Below are 24263 nucleotides of genomic sequence, written 5' to 3'. Positions count from 1 at the left end.
AAATATTTTGGTCTTTTTACTTGCTTTTGACGATCTTAAGGTTGTTTCTTTTAAACTTTAACGATGGAGTTTAGTCTTTTAAAATACAAGATATTGGATTTATAATTATATATTAAAAGAGTAATTTTAAAAATTGACAATCGATGAAAATTAATGTAAAATAAATTCACTTCAAAGTAATATTAACTTTTTATTATGCATAAATTATTGTTTTTACTGTAGAAATTATTTTTCGGTACATTTTACCCTCAAATTATTTCAATCTCGCTGTTGACCTCACCATTTGCTATCGGTAATCTGCATTAAAAGCCTTCTATCGCACTTATCTCTAATTTGGGTTAATCTATGCCCCAAAAGAACCGTTCATAAGAACCTGGATGGCCGGCCATTTCTTTAGCCGTCACCCGTCGCGTCGCCGGCTAAGAATCCTGCTCCATCTTGGGCCGCTTATCTATGCATCTTCAGGCGCTGAACAGTAGCTAGAGATGGAGCTGGAGCTAGAGCCCAGGCTCTTGGCCGGTGAAGCCTTTTAACGGCATCTAGCACCTGGAAAATTGCCAACGCTTTGGGGTCAGTAATTAATTCACATCAACCTGCTGTACGACGACGCCTCGGATGCCGACTTTTGGACAATTGGCCAATTCATGCGCTTTAATTACTTCATAAAAGAGCTTCGTTGCCGGGCTTCGACTTTGACGTCGAGACGGTTGCTTGCTGGTAGATGCCCTTAGCTTCAAAGCCCACAATTACACAGAGAGAAAAAGTATTAAAAGTGTGTTAGCATAGACTAGAAGTATTTTGTAACTAGTACATATTTAGTTGTGCTTAGCTAAGGTGTATTATAATTGTTTTTTACCCATGAAATATTAATTTTATTTTACGGTATAAACAAAATTCTGTTACCTTATTTATTTTTCTTTAATAAAAATAAAAAGTGTTTATTTACAGTGTCTACTATAACTGTTCTCCCTTGCTTACATCGGTCTCCTCTTTACATTTTTGCGCGCCTTTTGTATTCTCCTTTATTGCGCTTTGATCGTTGCCCCTTTTTGGCTGTGGTAGTGGTGATTAGTTATTGTTTTTTTCTCCCCTTCCTTTTGTTGTTGTTTTGTAGTGATAACCTTAAAGTTTTTAGGAGTTTCTGGGCTTTTGTTGTTTTCTTGAACTCACAATTTCGATGGGCAATCGTCATAGTTTAAGTACGCATTTTTCAAGGTTCGATCAACTTTTTCTCTGTTTGAGAGTGAAAATGAAGGAAAAGCGGTGGGTGTGAGGAGTGAGTCCATTTCCGTGGGCCAACAATTGGAGTGTAAAACGAGATTAAGTGCTGTCCACGCTTCGATTCCCAGCAGCTGCAGGCGAAGGCGCAGAGGAAGGCGCAGGCGTTTTATTAATTCGTGAGAGTTAATCACTCACTTATCACTTTACACAGAAACCGCCTTCGAGCAGCTAAAATGTTTATAATTACGAATTTATTTAAATGGATTTCTCAGCTTATAGCTTTCTCTGAACACATGTTTCGTATCTATTATACATTTACTGCAAATAATGTTGCAATATTCACTTCCTGCTCTCCTTAAACGTTGTTAAATCATTTTTAAAGGGTTTTTTTTAACATAAAAATCAACATTAAGATTAATTCAAGAAGAACTTGGTTTAGTATAAATATGTTCTTTAAAAAGTAATGTAATTTATTGTATTTAACTTAAACTCAATAGAAAACCAGAAGAAATTTATAGAATATATCTTAAGCAAAGCACAAACTGAGAAAAGGTGAAAAAATCAAGCAGAAAATGCTTGCTGTCTGGCAAAACAATTTGTAAATTGCTTCCGACAGCAAATTCAATAATAACAACAGCAGCAGCAGCCGGAGCAGCCGGAGAGGCAACTGCTGGCAACTAATAGTTACTTTCAATCATTCATCATCGATTTCAATAAACAATTTCAATGGCCAGGGCAGCGCTCCCCTCGAAAGAGCTTTGAACGTGTGAAAGATTTGTTTCACTCTGCCTGGCTCTTTCCCTCCTCCTGGCCATTTTCTTCTGCCACTTCTTCGGGGCGATGACTGGCCGAACAGAGTCGAGAGATCCATTTGGGCCTTATGATGCCGCATCTTCTATTGCTTCAATCATACGTATGTACATATACATACAGATATATAATTGGAAATTCTCGACGCTTACATAGGTAGTTACAAAATCACAAATGGATATTTGACGAGGCAGGCTGAATAAAAAAACAAGAGCCTGTCTTTGTGGCACATGCAACCTTGACATTTTATGGCGCCCCAAGTGATCACAAAATAGGGAGAACGCCCATGCCGAATATTAGAATATTTCAGAGACGCGATCAAAACGTGTTTCGATAATCGTCTCAAAATGTCAAGAGTCGAGCCAGCGAGCCAAATGATGCGATATATATATATTTATATAGACATTACTTATATCCCGAGTGGCAGAACAACAGTCAGCGGGCTGTTAGAACCAGTCAATGCTAATAACAAGTCGGTTGCTCAATAAAATATATTACCAAATAAGCGAGGCATTTATCAATTGTTTTATTTGAAAATATTTTTTGGCACCGATTGTGACAAAGAATTTCTTACTTGACGGGTTGATTTGATCACCATGAGCTTCATATTTTTAATAGAGGCTTAGAGGTACCCAAAACTATATTACATTCTTCCCTAGAAAACACCTGTGCCTTTGAGTTTTCCTTCCAGAAATCTGTATGCAAGTCGCAACACTTTCCTCTGGCTCTTCTAGAACACTTTTTTTTGTGTCGTATGCTAAACAAAAGACTCAGGAAACGAACTGGAAGCTGGCACTTGGCTCACTTCGCTGTTCCTCTGCTCGCTCCTCCTCCGGCATCGGCGGATAATTGTGGCATAAAAATTGCTTTTCATTTGCCTCAAAATGAAGCAATTGTTGGCTGCTGGAGGCGGGGATGGGGGGAATGCAGCCGGTGGGGAGGCTGGAATGCCATGCGGATGTGAAACTGCGCATGTGCGGCGCGGCGCTTCTTTTGTTTTGTTTTCTTTACGTTATTATATATTTTCTTTTTGCCACTTTCTGGGCAGCTGCTTAACATGCCACACAAGCAGCAGCAGCGCGGAGGGGGGAAAATCAGAGGTGGGGGGGGAACGACCAGACAGGCAGCATAAAGAAGATGCAACTGCAACAGTAAAAATATGTAATTATGTTAGAAGACAGCCAGCAGCTGCCACGGCTCTCCAGCTATGCTCTCCTCAAGCTACACTGAAATAAAAAAAGATTAAGAAGATTTTAAAATTCTTGTATTAACTGAACTGTAATAACTTATCAAGTAATGAAAGTGCCTTTGTTTTTCTCCATGTGTACATCTCCTGACCCATCCAATTTCCCCCTATTCCCACTAACTCGTACCTTATTTATTACCCAGCTTAGCTTTTTATCTGAATTTATTATGCAATTCGTTTGGTTTTTGCTCTTCAATTGATTCCGTCTGATGGATTTATGTCGAGAGCGTTTGACAAATTATAATGCCCAGGCATTTGCCTAATGTTTAGCATCGTTGTCGTGCTTTCGGCCAGTAAGTACTTGGCCAACGAAACGAACGAAACTTGTTTGGTCATTTGTCAAATGTTTGACGGCATCGTGACATCCAAATTGAAATATGTGTGCGGATGCAACGCGGCTGAGAGGAGATTTCCACATCAAATTAACTGCCAATCTGGTATTAATTTCATTGATCTGGCGATTAAATTGCCACAGCCGAAAATCACTCAATTTGCTTGGCCAAAAATCGAGGCAAAAAGTACCCTTCCCCTTTCGATTGTCTGAAATTTATGCGCTCGCTGAACTTGAGCAGTCTCAACAAAGCTGCATAAATAAAAATAAAATTGGGGAAGCAAACAAACATATTGAGCAAGCCAAAATCAGCTATGATTTATTATGTCTCAACCGGTCTGATCCCCATCAAGCAGACGTGCCCCTCCTCCACTTCCCCACCGACAGGCGGCGGCGGCTATGAGAATTGGGTCGAAATTAGCAACTATTTAAGCCAATTTTGATGCGTTTTAAAGCTGCGAGATGCATGGGAACTAAGTTATGGGATGTTTATGGACAAGTGCTGACGGGTCTTGAGATCTCTTTAGAGGCAAGTGGGGAAAAAAAGAGTCTCAAGATTTTATAGTGAATAAAATTCAACAGAGGAAATACTTGTATACAGAAAGGAAAAGGTTGAAAACAGTATTTGTAGAAAAGAAACCTCAAATATTCAATGGAATTGTAGCACATTTAATTAAAATTCTCCAACTTTGAATGCCATTCAAAAACATTCCCACTGCAACATTTAATTGGCAGCCTTTTTGTACTTTCCCCTGACATTGCTACAAATACCAGACACACAAAATACCTTTAAAAAAAACACAACGAAAAAATCCCCTTCAACTGTAAATTGTGTGAAAAATGGCAAGCGATTTTCTCACACACTCGCAGATATACCTCCATGTGTTGATGGTTCAGACAATATGAAGATGTTTATAATATTATAATTAATTATGATTTTCTGAATACTGGCTGGCAAGATCCAAAGTCAAAGCAAAGTTCAATGCCAAAACGAAAACAAACACGGACCAAAACAAAAGCCCCCTCCGACCAAAGCACATTTTGAATGCAACTCCCAGCTGATAATGCTTAATTATATTCACATAAAGCGCAGCTCGACAACAAAAACCACAAGAACGAACAATGGCCACAGAAAAGATGAACAAAATTGTAAGACGAGACCCGAAAGGTAGTACTTCACACGGTCCAAGCACTTGGCCAAAAGGGCATGAAAATGCGAGCATTGAAACCAATAAACTCCATTGAAAGCTCTGTCGAACAAGTATAATGAATGTAATTTAGATCTTTAACTAAGATATTTTCTTGAACAGGCAATGTAAATCGCCAAGCTAATCCAGTGCCCTTGATATTTATCAAAAATAAAGTGTTCAGTCACTGTAAGCCCCAATTTGTATTCCAAATAAGTTTATATTTTACTGAAATGGCATTCGAAAACTGACATCACGAGGAAGTTCAGGCACGAGGCTGCTATATTATGCTAATTCGGTTTAGTTCCGATCTAGGTAAGTGCAAAAATTGCACTAGAAGTGCACTCTAAGGGCAAGCGTGCCTAAGATTAGCATCGAACAAGCTAATTATACTGCCGAAATAATTGCCACAATTAACCCAATAATGCCGAATGCCGAATCTATCGCAAAAACACCGCAAAAAAAAGCAGAACAACAAGAAACAAGAGTCGTTAAGTCACAAAAAAGCATGCACCGGCAATTAATTGTTTATGCCTAAAAAAATTCACAATACCCTTACCAAAAAGGTTTCTTTAGCTTTTTATATATATTTTACCTTTACAGAATCGAAGCCTTACCAAGAATCATTTTGTAAATTTAAAATATATATACCCTAGAGACCCTCAGGTATCCCCCTCAGTAACCAAATAACTTTCGCTCACAATTTAAATTTAAAAAATCGATCGTGCATGTACAGTAATTGGAATAATAACAAATAAATTTGTTATACAATTGTGTAAATATTTGCTTCTCATGAACCCAATTACAGAGATCCCTTCAAAAGCCAGATGAACCACAGCTCTTGAATATTAACGATTTCCAAGTGGAAGTTACCCATTTTTCGGGCACCACTTTCCACTCACAGTGGATATACCCAATACCCATACCCCTTGAGCGAGTGAGCACACAGATCTCCTTACTGGCGTATTGATGTCTCATCTGGCATTCATTTTTCAACACAAACGCACAAGCACACACTTTATTTGCCCAACAATTTCAGTTCGCCGCAAAACAATTATCTCTGGTCGCTGTTGTGAACTCATTTGCATATATATTTTTGCACAACAGTACAAACAAAATAAAAACCTTAAAAATATACTACACAAGTATATATAAACTAAAGTAGCTCAAAGCTGAGCTCGAGCTCATAAACAAATTGATTAGCGTCTTCAGCAATCATTGCCGCAATCATCGGCAAGAGCAGCCTGAACAAAGCCCACTCGCCACACAGATAAATGGTGATGGATCATGAATAAATCGCCGTCCATTTGATAGCCGTCTTGGAGCTGTTGCCAGGCAATGGCATCGGACCAAAACCTGGGCCACCTCCCTCTCAAAAGAGTTTCGCAGTTGTGTGCGATCTGAGAGGTGGACACACCTCTGTGGCTGGGGTGATCTCTTCACACCCGGCACGTGTGCGGATCTGCTTAGTTTCTGGTCAAATAAAAAATAAATCAATTAGCAGGCTGACTAATCTCTTGGCTCTCCTTATCCCTCCAGATGGTTATACCCATATTGATATTTATTGTTGTTTCAATGGTTAGGAGATACCTATTGTTTTTAGTTATTACAAAGGGTTTTGAGGGTTTTCTTTAGGAACTTTAATAATTAAAATCTTATAATATATATCCCTAATCTTGTTTCCAGATATATAACCCCAGCAGCAGCAGCATCTGCATCGGCAACCGCATCAACCTCAGCGGCAGGAGGCGTCGTCGCTGGCACAAATCTGGCAGTGTATCCCACAGCCACCGCCCAGGTGTATCGCTCCAACAACGGACTGGATGTCCTGGATTGCGCTGGACTGGAGCACCACACTGCTAGTGCGATGACCACATCCGGACACTCCGGCAGCTCAGGCTTCTCCCAGCGCCTCAGGGAACTGGCCGCCTCCGCGGGCCTGCTCTCCCTGAAGCCCCGCCAGCCCCTCAAGCCGGTGATCAAGACGCGCGGCTCGCCGGGTCCGGAGTTCCCCAAGAAGGTCACCTTCAGTGCCTTTGCCACCGTGCAGGTGGTGTGAAAGTGGGGGGCGAACAGTGGGTCTAGCATCTGTGGCATCTGTGCAGGCGCAGAGCAAGGTAAACTTAATTATATATTTTCCAAAAATACATTTCAATAACACTTGTCCCTATCTTCTCGTTGCAGTTTCATCTTGCACTTGTTAACCATTATTTGTTGTTGTTTTTATACTTGTTGCTGTTGTTAAATGTTTAGCCAAAACTATGGGAACCATAGGCGAAGGATGCGTCCAGAGAATCTTAAAAAAAAAAAAAACAGAAACAAAAATTGTTGTGCCATTTTTGTGGCTTGAAAATTTAAATGAAAACCATATAGTAAAAATTAATTACACCCCATAGCTGAAGCAAATACCTCAAATTTCTATCTATTCTCCTACTTTTCCTGCTTTTCATTAACTTTCCCTTGGTAGACTGACTTTTTCAACAACTTTCTTATAGTTCCTTTCGATTTCCCCTCCACTAAAACAGTATTTTCCATCTCTTGATCACTTTCCTCACAACCTCATTTAAAAAAAAACACTATTATTAATTTAAGACCATAAGCTTCAAAATTCTAAATATTTTCTATTCTGTAAATATGAATGAATTTTTGCTTGAAACAATTTAAACAGCAAATATAGTCATAAATATATGTATTCGACTTAAATATGTATCTATGTATTATGTAAGTCTGTTTTGTGTATATATGTGTACATATATATATATAAATCAAGATTTTGCATTGATTATTTAATAGGACGTGAAATACAACATTCAAAGCAGCACAAATTCTAAGCGAAAAAGCTGTAAATTGTATTTAAAGTAAAATAAAATATATTATTTAAGCCTAATATTATGCATGATGAATAAAATATGAATAAAACAAAGCCAAGCAAAAAGTGTTTTATTTTGATGAAATGTTTGGGAAATCGAATGAAGCTGCAACGGATCAGGGGACTAAATTTAAATGTATCATAACTAAGCCAAAAAAGGATAAATCTTAAATCGGAAAACAGTTGTGTACTAGTTTTTATTGGGTTAACAAAGCTGCTGATCAAGAATATATATGATTTATAGGGTCGGAAATGACTCATTGACAGACTATAAATTATAATACTCTTCAAGAAGACCGGAAATATTTACCCATATTTTTAACTTATAATTTTTTGGGAAAATTAAAACTTAAATTGATCATAACAAAGCCAAAAATGCGTTAAATTCAATTCGGAAAGCTTTTCTATGTAAGGTTTTTCTAGTTCAAAAAATGTGCAAACAAATTTTTAAATTTTAAAAAATTAAAATTTTAAGTCAATTTTTGAAAATTTTAACGATGTAACCCCTTATAAAATTTTCAAAAATTTGAAGAAAAAAAAACTTCCTGCAGACATGGCTAGAAAGACTCGCCTGTTGATGCTGATCAAGAATATATATGATTTATAGGGTCGGAAATGACTCCTTCACTACGTAACAAACTTATAACCCAAATTATAATACCCTGTAAGGGTATAAAAACACGTTATTTTTTAAATAAGCTCTTTTTACCGTACGCACCTTTTTCCTTCAGTCCGGCAACTCCATGAGCTCTAGCATGTTGTGTTGCCAAACTTGTTAACGTTTTAGTCACGTGGTGTTACCAGCTTTTGTGAAGGGTGAAATCCCCCAATTGGTGGTATTTTGGCACGTTTCGGTCACACTGAGTGGGATTTAAAAGGCCGTTCGGGCTGCGTCGGCGTCATTTTCAAAAAAAAAAAGTGTCGAGAGTGCCAATAATTTATTGCACCGAGATTTCGTGACGTGGCCTTTCATCGGGAGTAACTCGTATCTCGTCCTCGAAAAGAGTGGATCGCAATCATGAAGTACTATCTGCTGCTGGGGCTTTTGCTTTTGGCAGGTAAGTTTTGCCACGCCGCAACCACCGCCCCGCCCCGCTCCACAATGCCGGTGTTTTAACCTAATTTAATTCATGTCTCGTTCTTTGCGTGCCGGCAGGTGTCAACCAAATTGCTGCTGCTGAAGATGAGGCCAGCACTGAGACCATTGATCTGGACCTGGGATCCTTCAAGCAGGGCTCTCGCACAGGTAAGTAACGCCCCCCGGCGAGTTGCGCTGATTTTGAGGTACACGTCAGCGTTCGGTACCCAATGGCTATTAACACGCCCCCTTATCTATGCTAATCCCACAGACGCCGAAGCTCTGAAGCGTGAGGAGGAGGCAATTCAACTCGATGGCCTGAACGTGGCGCAACTGAAGGAACTGCGCGAAAAGGTGGGTGTGCTCCCGATGGTTCACCAAGTACACGTATGACTTTGGATCTCTTTGTCTTCTGCAGGCCGAGAAGTTCACCTTCCAGACGGAGGTCAACCGAATGATGAAGCTGATCATTAACTCGCTGTACCGCAACAAGGAGATCTTCCTTCGCGAGTTGATCTCGAACGCCTCCGATGCCATCGACAAGATCCGCCTGCTGGCGCTTACCGATCCCAAGGCTCAGGAGACGAATCCCGAGCTGCACATCCGCATCAAGGCCGACAAGGAGAACAAGGCACTGCACATCATGGACTCTGGCGTTGGTATGACTCACCAAGATTTGATTAACAACCTGGGCACAATTGCCAAGTCGGGCACTGCCGATTTCCTGGCCAAGATGCAGGATCCCAGCAAGGCCGAGGGTTCGGATCTCAACGACATGATTGGTCAGTTCGGTGTGGGCTTCTACTCCGCCTTCCTGGTGGCCGATCGCGTGGTGGTGACCACCAAGCACAACGACGACAAGCAGTACATCTGGGAGTCGGACGCCAACAGCTTCAGCATCACCGAGGATCCCCGCGGTGACACCCTGAAGCGAGGATCCGTGATCTCGCTGTACCTGAAGGACGAGGCCCAGGACTTCCTCGAGGAGGAGACCGTACGCGAGCTGATCCGCAAGTATTCGCAGTTCATCAACTTCCCCATCCTGATGTGGTCCAGCAAAACCGTCGACGAGGAGGTGCCCATTGAGGAGGAAGCCAAGCCGGAGAAGACCGAGGACGATGTGGAGGACGAGGATGCCAAGGTCGAAGAGGCCGCCGATGACGACAAGCCCAAGACCAAGAAGGTGTCCAAGACCACCTGGGACTGGCTGCTGATCAACGACAGCAAGCCCATCTGGACTCGTAAGCCCGCCCAGGTGACCGAGGACGAGTACACCAGCTTCTACAAGAGCCTGACCAAAGACTCCAGCGAGCCCCTGACCCAGACGCACTTCATTGCCGAGGGCGAGGTTACCTTCAAGAGTTTGCTGTATGTGCCCAAGATTCAGCCCTCCGAGTCCTTCAACCGCTATGGCACCAACTCTGACAACATCAAGCTGTACGTGCGTCGCGTCTTCATCACCGACGAGTTCAATGACATGATGCCCAACTACCTGAGCTTCATTCGCGGCGTGGTCGACTCTGACGATCTGCCCCTGAACGTTTCCCGCGAGACCCTCCAGCAGCACAAGCTGATCAAGGTGATCAAGAAGAAGCTGGTGCGCAAGGTGCTCGATATGCTGAAGAAGATTGACAAGGAGGCCTATGAGAAGTTCTGGAAGGAGTTCTCCACCAAGTGAGTAATATCTGGTATATCATAGAATTTTTTTTTGAGTCTGAAGTTGTGATAGTAAATATGGGAATCTAGTATTCTGACCTTGGTTGATAAGCATTTTCAAAAGAATCAAAGCTCAATTCTTATGCTGATCAGTGGATCAGCTTTTCTGATTCATCTTTCTAGTTTTGAAGCTGATAAGATGTTTCTAAAGAACGTCGATTTCTAAAGAAATCAGATTTATGAGTTCTTATTTGAAAATCTCTTAATTCCTTGAAAATGAAATGAAATTAAGTGCGTCTTTTATGAGATTTATTTTCTTACGAAATCTTTTCAAAATGTCTTTAAACTGTAAACAACATAATGCAACTTAATCTTTAAATTTTAAATCTTTTTAACAGCATCAAATTGGGCGTGATGGAGGACCCCAGCAACCGATCACGTCTGGCCAAGCTGCTTCGTTTCCAGACCTCCAACGGCAAGGGAGTCACCTCGCTGGCCGAGTATGTGGAGCGCATGAAGTCGAAGCAGGAGCACATCTACTACATTGCCGGCTCCAACCGCGCTGAGGTCGAGAAATCGCCGTTTGTGGAGCGTCTGCTGAGCAAGGGCTACGAGGTTCTGTATTTGGTTGAGGCCGTCGATGAATACTGCATTTCTGCCCTGCCCGAGTTCGATGGCAAGAAGTTCCAGAACGTGGCCAAGGAGGGCTTCAAGCTGAACGAGTCCGAGAAGAGCAAGAAGAACTTTGAGGCTTTGCAGAGCAGCTTTGAGCCGCTCGTCAAGTGGCTGAACGATGTGGCCCTGAAGGATCTGATCGCCAAGGCCCAGGTTTCGGAGCGTCTTAGCAACTCCCCCTGTGCTCTGGTGGCTGGTGTCTTCGGCTGGACCGGTAACATGGAGCGCCTGGCCATGTCCAATGCCCACCAAAAGTCCGACGATCCTCAGCGTACCTACTACCTCAACCAGAAGAAGACACTTGAGATTAACCCCAGACATCCCCTAATGCGGGAGCTGCTGCGCCGCGTGGAGGCTGATGAGGCCGATGATACCGCCAAGGATATGGCCCTGATGATGTTCCGCACCGCCACTCTGCGTTCGGGATACATGCTCCAGGAGACGTCCCAGTTCGCCGACAGTATTGAGCAGATGATGCGCCAGACCCTGGGCGTGGACCAAAGCGAACAGGTCGAACTCGATGAAGAGGACGAGGAGGACGATGCCGAGGACAACAAGTCTGCGAGCGAGGAGAGCTCCAATGCCGACGATGAGGAGGAGGAGCAGCAGCACGACGAGCTGTAAGCAGGTGCAGCTCATTACAGCCCACATTACAGATTGTACATAAGGGGGTGTGGAAGTTAGACTGAGTTCAACGTTGAACCACCTGGCGGTCGTTTCATAATCATTACTCTCTAGATTCTAAGTAAAGCAATTTCGTAATCCTTCGCCGCCAGTCGTCCAGAGAGCACTCCATTACACAACACCAGAACACCACACACACACTCGGAACATTCGGCTTTCCTTTGTTTTTTTAAGGCAAATGCTTGCATGTATTTATATAAATGTAATGCGTAATACAGAACAGATTCCAAACAATGAATAAATGAATAAAGAAAAACACGAATTTACACAAGATCTTGGTGAACCCCGCTGGGGTATTTCAGTCGAATTTTGAAGAGTAATGACCCGACATCAGCCGTCCAGGTCGGAGCTCAATGGATCGTTGTTCATGGCCTTCAGATAGGAGTTCCACCTCAATTGGTCCTTTATCTGACGCACGGCCTCATCGTGGGACAGCTTGTACGTGTCCGTAAAGAGCAGCACTATCCAGAGGGGCAGCAGCCCATTGATAATCAGGGACGTGTGGTTCTAATGATGATCAGGAGTCAGGAATTCCATTAAGAACTTTGCTTACCCTCTACTTACGCTTTTGGTGCTGTAGCTTGCCGCCAGTTGCTTCATCATCTTGTTGCGTATGTCCGCGTTTAGGATGTCCATGACGTCCATGTGACTAACATTCACATAACTGTGTGTCTGCGCCTTGTTCTTCCGCTCCTTGAATAGCTTATCGAAGTCGCTTCTATAGCGCTCAAAAGTGGCCAGAACATCAGCTTCGCCCATATTTTCCAAGAGCCTGAGACAATTGAATGAACGCGGCCGGTTGAAGGCATTTTCGTGAGACTTTATTAACGTTTTCTACAATTGAAACCACTTACAGTATCTGAACTTCAGGTGGCTTGGATATGGCCAGCATGCTGTCCAGCCGCTGCAGTGCATCTAAGCGGGCGCCATCAATCTGCTCCACCTTCAGGGCCTCGGCTGGTGTTGGTGTCAGAGACTTTTCCTTAGGCGCCTTGGCTGATGATGAAGTGGCAGGCTTCTCCTTCGGTTTCCTGACTGGGGATGGCTTCTTCTTGGTTTTCCCATCCCCCGAAGTGGGTTTCTTCTGCTGTGTGCTGCTGAAAAGTTAAACAAATTAAGAGATAATGACTAGCTTATACAGCTAATTTTCTATGGAGTACCTCAAAACAAAATTGTTAAAGCGACTTGGACAAATTGGAGATCGGCCGGAGCGCCGAGCAGTCTTAGACTCGACAGAGCTGGCTGCGGAATTTCTGCAAATACAGGAATACGACTTAATTATTTATAAATTTTTCAACATAAAACTGTAACTTACCTTTCTGATGTGCTTATTGAGCGCCTTTTTCTCTGCCTTGAACTGCTGCCATTTTGGCTGTGTGAACCCTGTGAAGTGGATCGGCGTCCACGTTTGATCTTGGTCAAAGGTGGGCAGTAATTATCATCATCGTCTTCATCGTCGGCATCAATGTGTTTCGGTTGTTTAGATTGTGAAGGCTTTTCTGGAAGACTAAGGACCCAAATTTCTACTTAATAATAATTTTTCTTTTGTAAATGACTCTCTCCTACCCAGCTTTTGGCTTAACTCCAGCGCCCGCTGGCTTGCTTCTGCTGCTGGAGCTATTTTTCGTGGTGCCATTGATCTCTGCCTCCGTGGCAACTTTACGTTTCGACGTGTGCATGCCCACAATTGCAGTGTCCTCGACCGTCATGTACTGTAGCTGCATGTCTAGGCTGAGGTCCTCTGGCCCCAGCTCGGCTCCGGCCAAAAGGCTTCTCGACGCAGGATGCGGTTTCTCGGTAGCCTCGTAACGCACACTTATGTGATCGATCAGCAGCTCTCCCCGCAGCTTCTTGGCGTCCTGCCACTGGGCCAGATTCTCAAAGAGGCGCCACAAGGCGGTCTCGATCCTGGCCCAGCGGAAAGCGGTCATCCAGTGGTAGTCATTCGTGGCTTCCCGCTCAAAAAGGGTCACAGGTGTCGGCAGCACTTTGACGCTGCAGGCGACGCGGTGTCCCTTGTACTGAAATGGTAGTGTGTTGGGTAACAGCCTGCGATTGCTTCAAATTACCTACAGTATAAATTTGCGACAATAATTGGCAATCTCCAGTGGCAGAAAAAGACATTTTAACAAAATTGCTTAAAACAAAAAACAAGCTGCAAATAGTGTTGCCAGATGACAACTTTTACCATTAAAACAAAAATCACAAATCTCCTAAAAAATCCAGTTTTCTAAAGAGCGCGAAAAGAATTCTAATTTAAACGTTGTATTACTTTTTAATACATATTTGTGTATTTAAATTATAGTAGATAAGATTCTTGATCAACAAAGTACAATCTTATTGCAAAAAAAATTATTTTCCCTTATTGAGGTAGGCAGAGCTGTGTACAGCTGCATTTTGACAGCTGTTTTTGGTTGTTGAAGTGCTTGGTAATTTTCACTTAAATCACTGATTTGGGCCCCAATTGCTTTCCCATTCGTCTTATTCACTGGATTGGCTTAATCGCAATTAATATCCTTTTCCAAACATCAAACTTTAAGAAGCCAAAGTTAGTATACCCTTGCAATTTGCAAGTGAATCATGAAAATCGATCAAAACTGAAGCAAAAGTGCTTTAATTTCAATTCGTAAAGCAAATCTTTGTTGGTTTTTATTAGATTAACATTCAAATTTACATTTTTTATTAACATTTGACAATTTTAATGACAATTTTTTAATAAATTTAGAGTTTAAAATGACCCAAAACAGCAATAATTATAATTACAGTTAACAAACAGAATTTAATTTTGAAAATTTATTCAATTGTTGAAATTGAAAGCCCCTTTATACGCTTTATCTAACAGCTTTATAATTCTTTATAATTATTAACATTACATAGATATTTGTTTAATGTTTACATTTCTGTAAATATATTTAAAACTGATTAAAATAAGGGGCGTTTCTAGGAATTCCGATAAGCAAAGCTTGCAAAAATTACATTTGATGCGAGAACTCATAAAAACGGAAATTTTTGACTACTTTTTTCTTAAAGACTGATAAATCATGACTATTATTTAACCTCCTTGGTATTTAATTCAAATTAATTTATAAAATCTCTCCCTTTGGAGTATTAGCAATCCAGTCAGAAAGTGAATGAATGGCACCGCGTAATCAATGAATGTGTTTTAGTTAAAAAACTTACAAATCCTTATCAACGCCAGCGCGTGGCTTAGGTCAAGTATTGAAGAGCGGAGAGTCAGAGCCCATTATTCGCCAATCCGCAATCTCTGGGAGCTCGGATCGTAGAGACTGCGTCGTCTGGGGGCTCCGGAGCCTGTTCAGTTCTCAATCGCGGCCTGAACAAAACAGTCGAGCTTTAAGTCTAGCGCATGTAGCCCTTAGTGATTACTACTTAAATATACATATATACTTGGTGTGTGCCTGTTCCGATTAGTTTATGAATCGGGGCAATATGTTTTTAATCTCGAATCCGTGGCGTTTTATTTACGCTCTGATCTGCGTATTTTTGTTGACGTGCGAAGCGAGAAGTGTAAGGGATTCCCAGGATGAAGCGGATAGTGAGAATGCGATTCCAGATGCCACGTCGGAGTTCCTGCGAGTATACGGGGAAAAAATGAAGTCCTACATGAACTTCAGCGTGGCTCCTTGCGACGATTTCTATGAGTACGCCTGCGGGAACTGGAAAAACGTGCGTCCGGAGCACCAATCCCCCCACAAGCGGAGTAATCTCCTGGACATCGTCTACACGCTAAATAACGTGACGGAGGAGCTTCTCACCCGGACGGAGTTGGCAGAGAGGCTCAACGTGTCCGCCGAGTTACTGGTTGTACAACGATTCTATAACGATTGTCTCGCGGCCGTTGTCTATCCACTGCCAGCTGCGGATCCCGCTTATCTGGAGCTTATCAGGTCGATTGGTGGTTTTCCCGCCGTAGACGGCCACGCGTGGGACGCCGCCAACTTCAGCTGGTTCAACATGAGCTCGCATCTCACCAACTACGGGGCTCATGGATTGATTGACGAGCACATCCTGCCGCAATACCCCTTTGAGCCTTACTTTAAGCTGCCGGAGTTGGGTTTCGACCACATCGTCAAGACGGAAAACGTTGCCAATGCCAGCTCCCGAGCTTACACGCTGAATGAGCAGCGCATGCGCGGCTACCTGGAATCCTACAAGCTTCCGGAGGACAATATCACTGCCGTCATCGCCGGCGTATTTGACTTTTGGCGTGAGGCCCTCATTATTGCGGACAGATTTGACAGTGATCCCGATAAGTGTGAGCAGGTTGCTAACGATGAGGAAATAACTGCTCAATTTCCTCAATGGAGAAGCTACTATGAGATCGCCTGGAACGGGCTGGACTTTTATAACGGAAGCTATGTCAGTGGATTTTGCGACTACTACTATGTGGAGCTGGACAAGCTGTGTGCCAAGCACCAGGAGGCGGTGGCCAACTATCTGGCCATGCAGCTGCTGTATCGCATGGACGCCAAACTGAAGGGAGCCAAGGACCAAAAGGATCATTGCCTGCTAACTGTTCAGTTCTCAATGAATCATCTCTTCAACGAGCTATACATGGCGGTGAGTTTTTAATTATTATTTTATTTTTACTCTAATCCGATTCTCTTTCCTTACAGGAGCACTTCAGCGAAGACACCCGCTTCGAGATTTCCAGCATGGTAAAGGAGTTACGGAAGAGTCTGCGCCAAACCCTGGAGAATGCCGAGTGGTTGGACACGGAAACGCGTCAGGCGGCTCTGGATAAGGAGTCCTCCATGATGCCTGTATTCGGTAGCTACAAAAACTATAACCTCACAGAAAACCTGATCCGGCAGGTAGCAAGTCTAGTGGTAGACGAGGATAGCTACGCCAAGAGCATGATCAACCTGCGGGAGTTGACGACCCGTCAGCGCCGCTACAATGGTCTGCATTCCGAGAAGATGCCCAACGACACAAAGCCTCTGGAACTAATGCTGGGGATGCAGGTGAATGCCTTCTATTACAACCTGGATAATTCCATCTATGTGATGGCCGGAATCCTGAATCCACCTGCCTACCACCGCTCCTGGCCGAACTCCTTGAAGTTTGGTACCCTGGGCTATCTGGTGGGTCACGAGCTAACGCACGGCTTCGATACAATAGGATCCACATTCGATGGGCATGGCGAGTACCGAAAGTGGTGGTCCAAGAAGTCGGATGCTGTGTTTGCGGAGCGGGCCAAGTGCTATGTGGACCACTACAGCAATTACCTGATACCGGAAATCAATCGCAAAGTCAACGGCAATGAGACCAAGGATGAGAACATTGCGGACAGTGGCGGCCTACGGGAGTCACTAGCCGCCTATCGGAGCCACATGAAACGCCTCCAGCTAACGAATCAAGAGGACAATGAAACGATTGCGCCACGCAGCGAGCAGATGCCCGGTTTGGATCTCTCTCCGGAGCAGCTCTTTTTCCTCGGATTCGCGCAGCTCTGGTGCTCCGCCTACGAGGTGGAGCATTACTGGGAGGAGCTCACGAATGAGCACACAATCGATAAGTACCGAGTGCTAGGTGCCGTATCCAATATCGAAGCCTTTGCCGAGGTCTACAATTGTCCCCTCGGAAGTCCAATGCATCCAAAGCCAGACACCTGTCGGATTTGGTAGTGAATTCTGGATGGGATAGCTAACTTAAGCAAAAATAATCAATAAAGAAATAAAAAATGGCCATTAACAATTTGAATATATTTCTAATCATAAAATTAAACCATTCCTCAGAAGGAGCACCTGTTCAGTCCTAGTGGGCCACATGCTCCGAGGATTTAAAGGCGTTGGCGCCGCGGTAATTCTCCACCAGCAATGACTTGTAGCGCCGCAGATGCACACTGAGTCCCTCCTCGCGTTCGCTGGCGGAGAGGATTGAGACGCGGGCCACCACAAGGTGGGAGGGATTCGCCTGACTGAAACCTCTTATCACATCGATCTCATCGCCGATTTCAAGCTGGCAGAAAAGAGCTACATATTAGCGAGCGTTCCAACTGGTCACTGAACTGCCTTACCTGGGCACTCTTCTTTTGTAGCTTTTTCCCGTTGACGCGGATCTTGCTCTCGTAGAAATTCAGCTCCACCTTGCTGGAAGGAGATTTGTAAAAAAGTTGGTCATTGATTTCCATCGTGTTCTGGGGGATATGCTTACTTTCTGGCCATTCCAAGACCCGCTTTCAGTAGCAGATCCGCGCGCAGCGAGTTCACCTTGGTCTTGACCACCTTTGAGTCCCGCTCGTCCTTGAAATCCTCATCGTCCTCATCATCGCTGTCCAAATCATCCGCCGCTCGCGAAGATTTCTTATCATATTTCCACGCTGGGCCGCTGGTATGGAGCGGCGCCTGCAGTCTGGCCGAGATTGCCGTGGATTCGGTTGCTGGTTTAAGCAGACTGCTGGCCGGGAGTGGTGTTTTTAGGCATCTTCCTAGTCTGGATATTTGCCGCAAACTTCGGAGCATCTTAAAAATTACGATAACACAGTGATAACATAACCTACAAACTACAGCTGATGGGTGGCCGCGTTGCCAACTATTGCGAGGAATTGCTTGGCGGCTGCTTTTGCTTTTTGTTTCGTTTCTTTTTGGGCTTCTTGTCGGGATTCGGCCGTATCTGGTGGACAGTAAGTGGGCGATAGGTATGCAGGTTGCTTGGCAAAAAGTCGTCCTCATCAACGACCGCTTCTGTGTCCACTTCCATGGGCTCTACGCTTGGGGATTTCTCCCTTTTCTCGGGTTTTTGGTCATCTTTGGACTGCTCACCTTTGGCTTTCATGGCCAAATGGCTGAGGGCGGCACCTAGTTGCTGGGTCTCCACCTGGACATCCACTTGGTCCAGCTTTAAAGACGCCTTGTCAGAAGAGCAGGAAATAAAGTCGTCGCCCCAATCCTTTTTTTCCGGTGCAGCAGGAATTGCAGGCTTCAATTCCTCCGAAGATTTCTGGGGAATCGTGGCCTTTTCCTTGCGCTTCCGATGAGATTTGGTGACAATGGGAGTTACAGTTTTCGGTGACGGAGCCGAACGTTTCCGCGCATTAACCCACCGCTCCAAGTCCTCGCTGATGCCTTTCAAGTCCAAAGGTAAAGCTAAACTTATGGACCTTACTCCAAAGATCTCTTGGGTTAGCTCCTCCAGCTTGGGCTGTGCATATATGGGCGCCGTGGGAACCTTCACGGATGCACTGGTGGCTATCAGGCGGATGAGATGCGCCGGGCGGAGACTCAAGGAAATAAGCAAGCAGGAGAAGCGCTGGGAGTTGATGGCTCGCAGGGAGCTCTCCAGACCAAGGTGTATGCCGTGACGAGTGACAAAGGATTTGTCTGTCTCCTCGCTGCTTTTCTTTGCCTTTTCTAGGATCTGGCGGAACTCCAGCACCTCGTCGTCCGTCAAAACCGGGCTGTAAATGGATGTTTTTTTTACCTGTTGATGAAGTTGTATCTTGGGCTGCCTCACCTGTGTTGCTTGTACGGGTTGGCCAGGACTGTGCGCAATTTCGGCAGCACTTTCTTCTTGCCCTTGGCCTCCCTTTCTTTTATGCTAGACAAACTCATTGTTGTTTTATTTATTAATTCTTATTAAATTGCAAAAAAATGTGTTTTGGTTTCGGGCCAGTGTGACCATAGCACCATAGTTAAAATTAAACTGTTATAAAACTTTTATAAATCCAACAAGGCAATAAAAAAGCGCATTTATTCAAATCTAAATTAATTTTTATTCTTATTTATTATAAATTAAAATGCTAGTATTCGGGCAATTCGGGTTCTGTATCAGAAGTGTATCTATATTTGATCTTCTTCGGCCTGATGGCATCTTCGACTATATTGGCACGTCTTGTCGTTGTTGTTGGTTTGGTGGACTCAGTTGTGGTTTCTTCTTGGGTTTCAGTTGTAAAGTTAAGTCCTGGCGGTGTGGTTTCAGTTGTAAAATCAGTTGCTTCGGTGCTATCAATAGCTGTATCCAAGTATGATGTTGTAGTTTCGATTCCAGGAGTCGTGGAAATGATATCCAGCAAGGATGTGGTGGTTTCCGGAAATAGGGATCCTGACGTTGTTGATTCAAAAGTTGTCGTCTCAATTATTGATTCTGTTGTGATATCTGATGGTTGTGTGGTGGAAAGCGAAGGCCACACAGTTGAAGGAGTGGGCTCCGTGCTGGTGAAGTAAATTGTCGTAGATTCCTCTTCGGTTGATGTTGATATTTCCGGGGTTTCTGTGGTGCTTAGATCTACTTCCGTTGTGGTTTCCGGCGGTTCTGCGATTACCTGATCCACCAAAGATTCTAGAGTTGTACTTTCCGTTTCATAGACGCTGCTTGCTGTTGTGGTTTGAATTAAAGTGCTTGTTTCTGGAGACTCTGTAGTTATTTCTGAAGCTTCAGTGGTTGGCCAGCTTGCTGTTGAAGATTCATAACCACTAGTCGTGGTTTCCATAAATTCCGTATTTCCAGAGATTGTTGTAGAGTCTGGCAAAAGCGGGGGCTCAGTAGAGTAATTAATTGTTTCATCCGGAATGTCTGTTGTTTCCCAAAGATCTCCGCCGAAGGAGTTGGTTATGTTAACTACTCGCGGCTTGTATGGCTCGTAGTTTTTGAACTTATACGGCTTGTGGTTCCTTATATACTCCTTTGCAATGCTAATCCAATCGTCGCGATCAAGAATTTGGTTTAAATTTCGATCCGAGACCACAAAATGTGCCATCAGAAGGAGCAAATATAACTTTGCCATTGTGTTACTGACGCCGTCAGTTGAAATTAGCAACTAATTACTTTTCCCTGCAGCGGTGTCATTTAAACCTAAATTGTCGCCTACCTAGGATTTTCGCAAGCGCTACCTGCTCTTGCTGGAAAACGTTAACTACCCTTAATTAGGTAACTGGGAATTTCAGGTTCAATTTTGCCGCCAATGTCTGCCTTTACCTTTCGCAAAGTCTGGCAGCACCAAAGCAGTTTGTGATCGATTTAAGTGTGACCAGCTGAACCGTAGGGATATATCAATGTATCGATTGTCGATTGTTTTGCAGATCCGCGTTTTTGTGTAAAATTTGTAAAAACAATTTAATTGTTGATTTTTCTGAATATATAGAAGAATAAACCGCTTCTAGACGAGTTATTAACTTTCGGTGAGTAATTGCAAGTTTGAAGAATGTGTCCGCAGGTCTTAGTTTGGCCAAATTAACACATTTCTGAAACGCCGGTTGTGCAAACCTTGTTTTCTCCTACTTTTCAGAAAGTACTATGGATTCTGATTTATACGACGAATTTGGAAACTACATTGGTCCAGACCTTGACAGCGATGAGGACGACGACCAGAGCCTTTACGGGCAACCGGATGTGCAGGATGATCCAGAGGACGCTATGGACGAGGACGAGGCTGAGCCGCAGGAGGATGAGGACAAGGAAGTGACCGCAGTGGTGCTGCACGAGGATAAACGCTATTATCCATCCGCCGTAGAGGTATACGGGCCGGATGTGGAGACCATTGTGCAGGAAGAGGACGCTCAGCCGCTGGACAAGCCGCTCATCGAGCCGGTGAAGAAGCTGAAGTTCCAGATCAAGGAGCAGGACATGCAGGAGACCACCTATGACATGGAGTTCATGGCAGACTTGATGGACACACCGCCGCTCATCCGCAACGTGGCTCTAGTAGGCCACCTGCATCACGGCAAGACCACGTTCGTTGACTGCCTCATGCGGCAGACTCATCCGCAGTTCGAGAACATGGAGGAAAGGCAGCTGCGCTACACGGACACCCTGTTCACCGAGCAGGAGCGCGGCTGCAGCATCAAGGCCACGCCGGTGACCCTAGTGCTGCAGGATGTCAAGCAAAAGAGCTACTTGCTCAACATCTTTGACACACCGGGGCATGTCAACTTCTCGGACGAGGCCACCGCCGCCATGCGTATGTGCGATGGTGTGGTTCTGTTTATCGATGCTGCCGAGGGCGTTATGCTGAACACAGAGCGCCTGCTCAAGCATGCGGTGCAGGAACGCCAGGCCATCACAGTTTGCATTAACAAGGTGGGTTTTAAGGAGACTAATTAATTAATTTCTTAATTCTTAACGTTTTATTGACCTTTTCAGATTGATCGTCTGATCTTGGAGCTAAAACTGCCACCCCAGGACGCCTATTTTAAGCTGAAACACATTGTGGAGGAGGTCAATGGGCTGTTAAGGTAAGTTTTTCCTTACTTTCTTTTGTAATACAATCCGATTTCACTTTCAACTTATCCTTATGCCTTCCCTACAGCACCTATGGCGCTGCAGATGACAATTTGCTGGTTTCTCCCATTCTGGGAAACGTTTGCTTTGCCAGTTCCTTGTATGGCTTCTGTTTTACCCTGAAATCCTTTGCCAAGCTCTATTCGGACACCTACGAGGGTGTCAGCTATCTGGACTTTGCCAAGCGTTTGTGGGGCGACATGTACTTTAACAGCAAAACGTAAGTGTAATCCATAGTTTTCTAATAAAATTACTTATAATTTGTCTACTGACAGGCGCAAGTTCTCAAAGAAACAACCCCATAACTCGGCGCAACGCAGCTTTGTCGAGTTTATCCTGGAGCCCATGTACAAGCTGATTGCCCAGGTGGTGGGCGATGTGGACACCACTTTATCGGACACACTGGCTGAGCTGAATGTTCGTGTGTCAAAAGATGAGATGAAATCCAATATAAGGCCTTTGCTGCGTCTTGTGTGCAGTCGTTTTATGGGCGATTGCAGTGGCTTTGTGGACATGTGCGTCGAGCACATCAAGTCGCCATTGGAGAACGCCAAGCGGAAGGTGGATCATATATACACCGGACCCAAGGAGGGTGACATCTACCGGGATATGATCTCGTGCAATCAGTACGGCACCCTGATGGTTCACAGCTCCAAGATGTATCCCAACGATGACTGCACCTTCTTCCAGGTGCTGGCCAGGGTTGTCTCTGGTACTCTGCATGCCGGTCAGGAGGTGCGTGTCTTGGGAGAGAACTACACGTTGCAGGACGAAGAGGACTCCCGCATACTTCAAGTGGGTCGCTTGTGGGTCTTCGAATCCCGCTATAAAGTGGAACTGAACCGAGTTCCTGCCGGCAATTGGGTTCTCATTGAAGGCATCGATCAGTGTATCGTGAAAACCTCAACGATTGTGGATATTAATGTCCCGGAGGATCTGTATATTTTCCGGCCACTGAAGTTCAACACCCAGAGCATTATCAAGATTGCCGTAGAGCCGGTGAATCCCTCCGAGCTGCCCAAGATGCTGGACGGTCTGCGTAAGGTAAACAAATCCTACCCACTGCTTTCCACGCGTGTTGAGGAGTCGGGTGAGCACGTGATCCTGGGAACCGGCGAGCTGTACTTGGACTGTGTAATGCACGACCTACGAAAAATGTACTCGGAGATCGACATCAAAGTGGCGGATCCAGTGGTGGCCTTCTGCGAAACAGTCGTGGAAACGAGCTCCCTGAAATGTTTCGCGGAAACGCCGAACAAAAAGAACAAAATAACCATGATTTCGGAGCCGCTGGAGAAGGGTCTGGCCGAGGACATTGAAAACGGAACTGTCTGCATAAATTGGAACAAGAAACGCATCGGCGAGTTCTTCCAGGTCAACTACGATTGGGATCTGCTGGCAGCGCGTTCCATCTGGGCCTTCGGGCCCGACTCAACGGGACCCAACATTCTCGTTGATGATACGCTGCCATCGGAGGTGGACAAGAACCTGCTGACGGCGGTGAAGGATTCCATTGTGCAGGGCTTCCAGTGGGGAACGAGGGAGGGTCCACTGTGCGAGGAGCCCATCCGGAATGTCAAGTTCAAGATTCTCGACGGCGTCATTGCCAATGAGGCCCTGCATCGCGGTGGTGGTCAGATAATTCCCACTGCCCGCCGTGTAGCTTACTCCGCATTCCTGATGGCAACGCCGCGTCTGATGGAGCCCTATCTGTTTGTGGAGGTGCAGGCGCCCGCAGACTGCGTGTCCGCTGTTTACACCGTGCTGGCCAGGCGCAGGTAAGTTCTACCCTTTGTAAAACCCTGTTCACTGTTGCTAAATTTTATTTTACTCCATTTGCAGAGGTCATGTCACGCAGGATGCCCCCGTTTCAGGTTCACCCATTTACACGATCAAAGCATTTATTCCCGCCATCGATTCGTTCGGTTTCGAGACTGACCTGCGCACGCATACCCAGGGCCAGGCCTTCTGCCTATCGGTGTTCCACCACTGGCAAATTGTGCCCGGCGATCCGCTGGACAAGAGCATTATCATCCGGCCGTTGGAGCCCCAGCAGGCCTCCCATTTGGCGCGCGAGTTTATGATCAAGACGCGCCGCAGGAAGGGTCTCTCCGAGGATGTCTCCATCAACAAGTTCTTTGACGATCCCATGTTGCTGGAATTGGCCCGCCAGGACGTGCTGGTCAACTACCCCCTGTAGACGCCAATTATTTAATAAAAACCAATAAACTTTTAGACGGATTTCGGGATATTACGAAACTTTAAGG

The 24263-nt window shown here is 44.7% G+C and overlaps 8 protein-coding genes across 9 annotated transcripts in view; 4 read left to right on the top strand and 4 right to left on the bottom strand.

Moving 5' to 3' along the window:
- Positions 1-7483, top strand: part of LOC108077636 (uncharacterized) — a 49260-nt gene extending 41777 nt beyond the window's left edge. Inside the window, exons 2-3 of the mRNA XM_017171049.3 lie at positions 6482-6912; positions 6980-7483. Of these exons, the coding sequence (XP_017026538.1) occupies positions 6482-6854 (373 nt within the window). The 3' untranslated portion in view covers positions 6855-6912; positions 6980-7483. The remainder of the gene's footprint in view (positions 1-6481; positions 6913-6979) is intronic.
- A 1078-nt stretch (positions 7484-8561) lies between these two features.
- Gp93 (heat shock protein 90 Gp93) lies at positions 8562-12028 on the top strand. Its single transcript, XM_017171282.3, has 5 exons — positions 8562-8722; positions 8821-8910; positions 9014-9096; positions 9161-10416; positions 10797-12028. Exons 1-5 carry the CDS (start codon positions 8683-8685, stop codon positions 11695-11697), a joined length of 2370 nt encoding a protein of 789 aa, XP_017026771.1. The 5' UTR covers positions 8562-8682; the 3' UTR covers positions 11698-12028.
- Positions 11409-13962, bottom strand: LOC108077784 (uncharacterized protein CG4951). Of its 2 annotated transcripts, none has more exons than XM_017171283.3 (7): positions 13831-13962; positions 13324-13778; positions 13073-13264; positions 12918-13010; positions 12612-12854; positions 12322-12529; positions 11409-12264 (listed from the first exon to the last, which is right to left on the bottom strand). In XM_017171283.3, exons 1-7 carry the CDS (start codon positions 13879-13881, stop codon positions 12088-12090), a joined length of 1419 nt encoding a protein of 472 aa, XP_017026772.1. In that variant the 5' UTR covers positions 13882-13962; the 3' UTR covers positions 11409-12087. The 2 variants fall into 2 exon arrangements, with proteins under 2 accessions (XP_017026772.1, XP_017026773.1); XM_017171284.3 differs by having other exon boundaries at positions 12612-12851.
- Positions 13963-15092: 1130 nt separating this feature from the next.
- Nep7 (Neprilysin 7) lies at positions 15093-17498 on the top strand. Its single transcript, XM_017171360.3, has 2 exons — positions 15093-16338; positions 16395-17498. The coding sequence occupies exons 1-2, from the start codon at positions 15193-15195 to the stop codon at positions 17403-17405; spliced, it is 2157 nt and encodes a 718-aa protein (XP_017026849.1). The 5' UTR covers positions 15093-15192; the 3' UTR covers positions 17406-17498.
- On the bottom strand, positions 17456-18308 carry LOC108077836 (mitochondrial transcription rescue factor 1). The gene is made up of 3 exons (XM_017171362.3): positions 17935-18308; positions 17798-17870; positions 17456-17739 (listed from the first exon to the last, which is right to left on the bottom strand). The coding sequence occupies exons 1-3, from the start codon at positions 18240-18242 to the stop codon at positions 17536-17538; spliced, it is 585 nt and encodes a 194-aa protein (XP_017026851.1). The 5' UTR covers positions 18243-18308; the 3' UTR covers positions 17456-17535.
- Positions 18309-18312: 4 nt separating this feature from the next.
- LOC108077835 (uncharacterized) lies at positions 18313-19394 on the bottom strand. Its single transcript, XM_017171361.3, has 2 exons — positions 19234-19394; positions 18313-19177 (listed from the first exon to the last, which is right to left on the bottom strand). Exons 1-2 carry the CDS (start codon positions 19329-19331, stop codon positions 18313-18315), a joined length of 963 nt encoding a protein of 320 aa, XP_017026850.1. The 5' UTR covers positions 19332-19394.
- Positions 19395-19519: 125 nt separating this feature from the next.
- LOC108077838 (uncharacterized) lies at positions 19520-20613 on the bottom strand. The gene has a single exon (XM_017171363.3). It carries the CDS (start codon positions 20501-20503, stop codon positions 19520-19522), a length of 984 nt encoding a protein of 327 aa, XP_017026852.1. The 5' UTR covers positions 20504-20613.
- A 156-nt stretch (positions 20614-20769) lies between these two features.
- Positions 20770-24261, top strand: LOC108077757 (116 kDa U5 small nuclear ribonucleoprotein component). Its single transcript, XM_017171237.2, has 6 exons — positions 20770-20897; positions 21005-21795; positions 21859-21950; positions 22025-22216; positions 22272-23774; positions 23839-24261. The coding sequence occupies exons 2-6, from the start codon at positions 21013-21015 to the stop codon at positions 24194-24196; spliced, it is 2928 nt and encodes a 975-aa protein (XP_017026726.1). The 5' UTR covers positions 20770-20897; positions 21005-21012; the 3' UTR covers positions 24197-24261.
- Positions 24262-24263: the final 2 nt, after the last annotated feature.

The sequence above is a fragment of the Drosophila kikkawai genome, chromosome 3R (assembly GCF_030179895.1).
Source record: "Drosophila kikkawai strain 14028-0561.14 chromosome 3R, DkikHiC1v2, whole genome shotgun sequence".
In the NCBI taxonomy this organism is placed as follows: domain Eukaryota; kingdom Metazoa; phylum Arthropoda; class Insecta; order Diptera; family Drosophilidae; genus Drosophila; species Drosophila kikkawai.
Note: the sequence above shows the minus strand (reverse complement) of the source record. Positions and strands in the feature narration are given on the sequence as shown.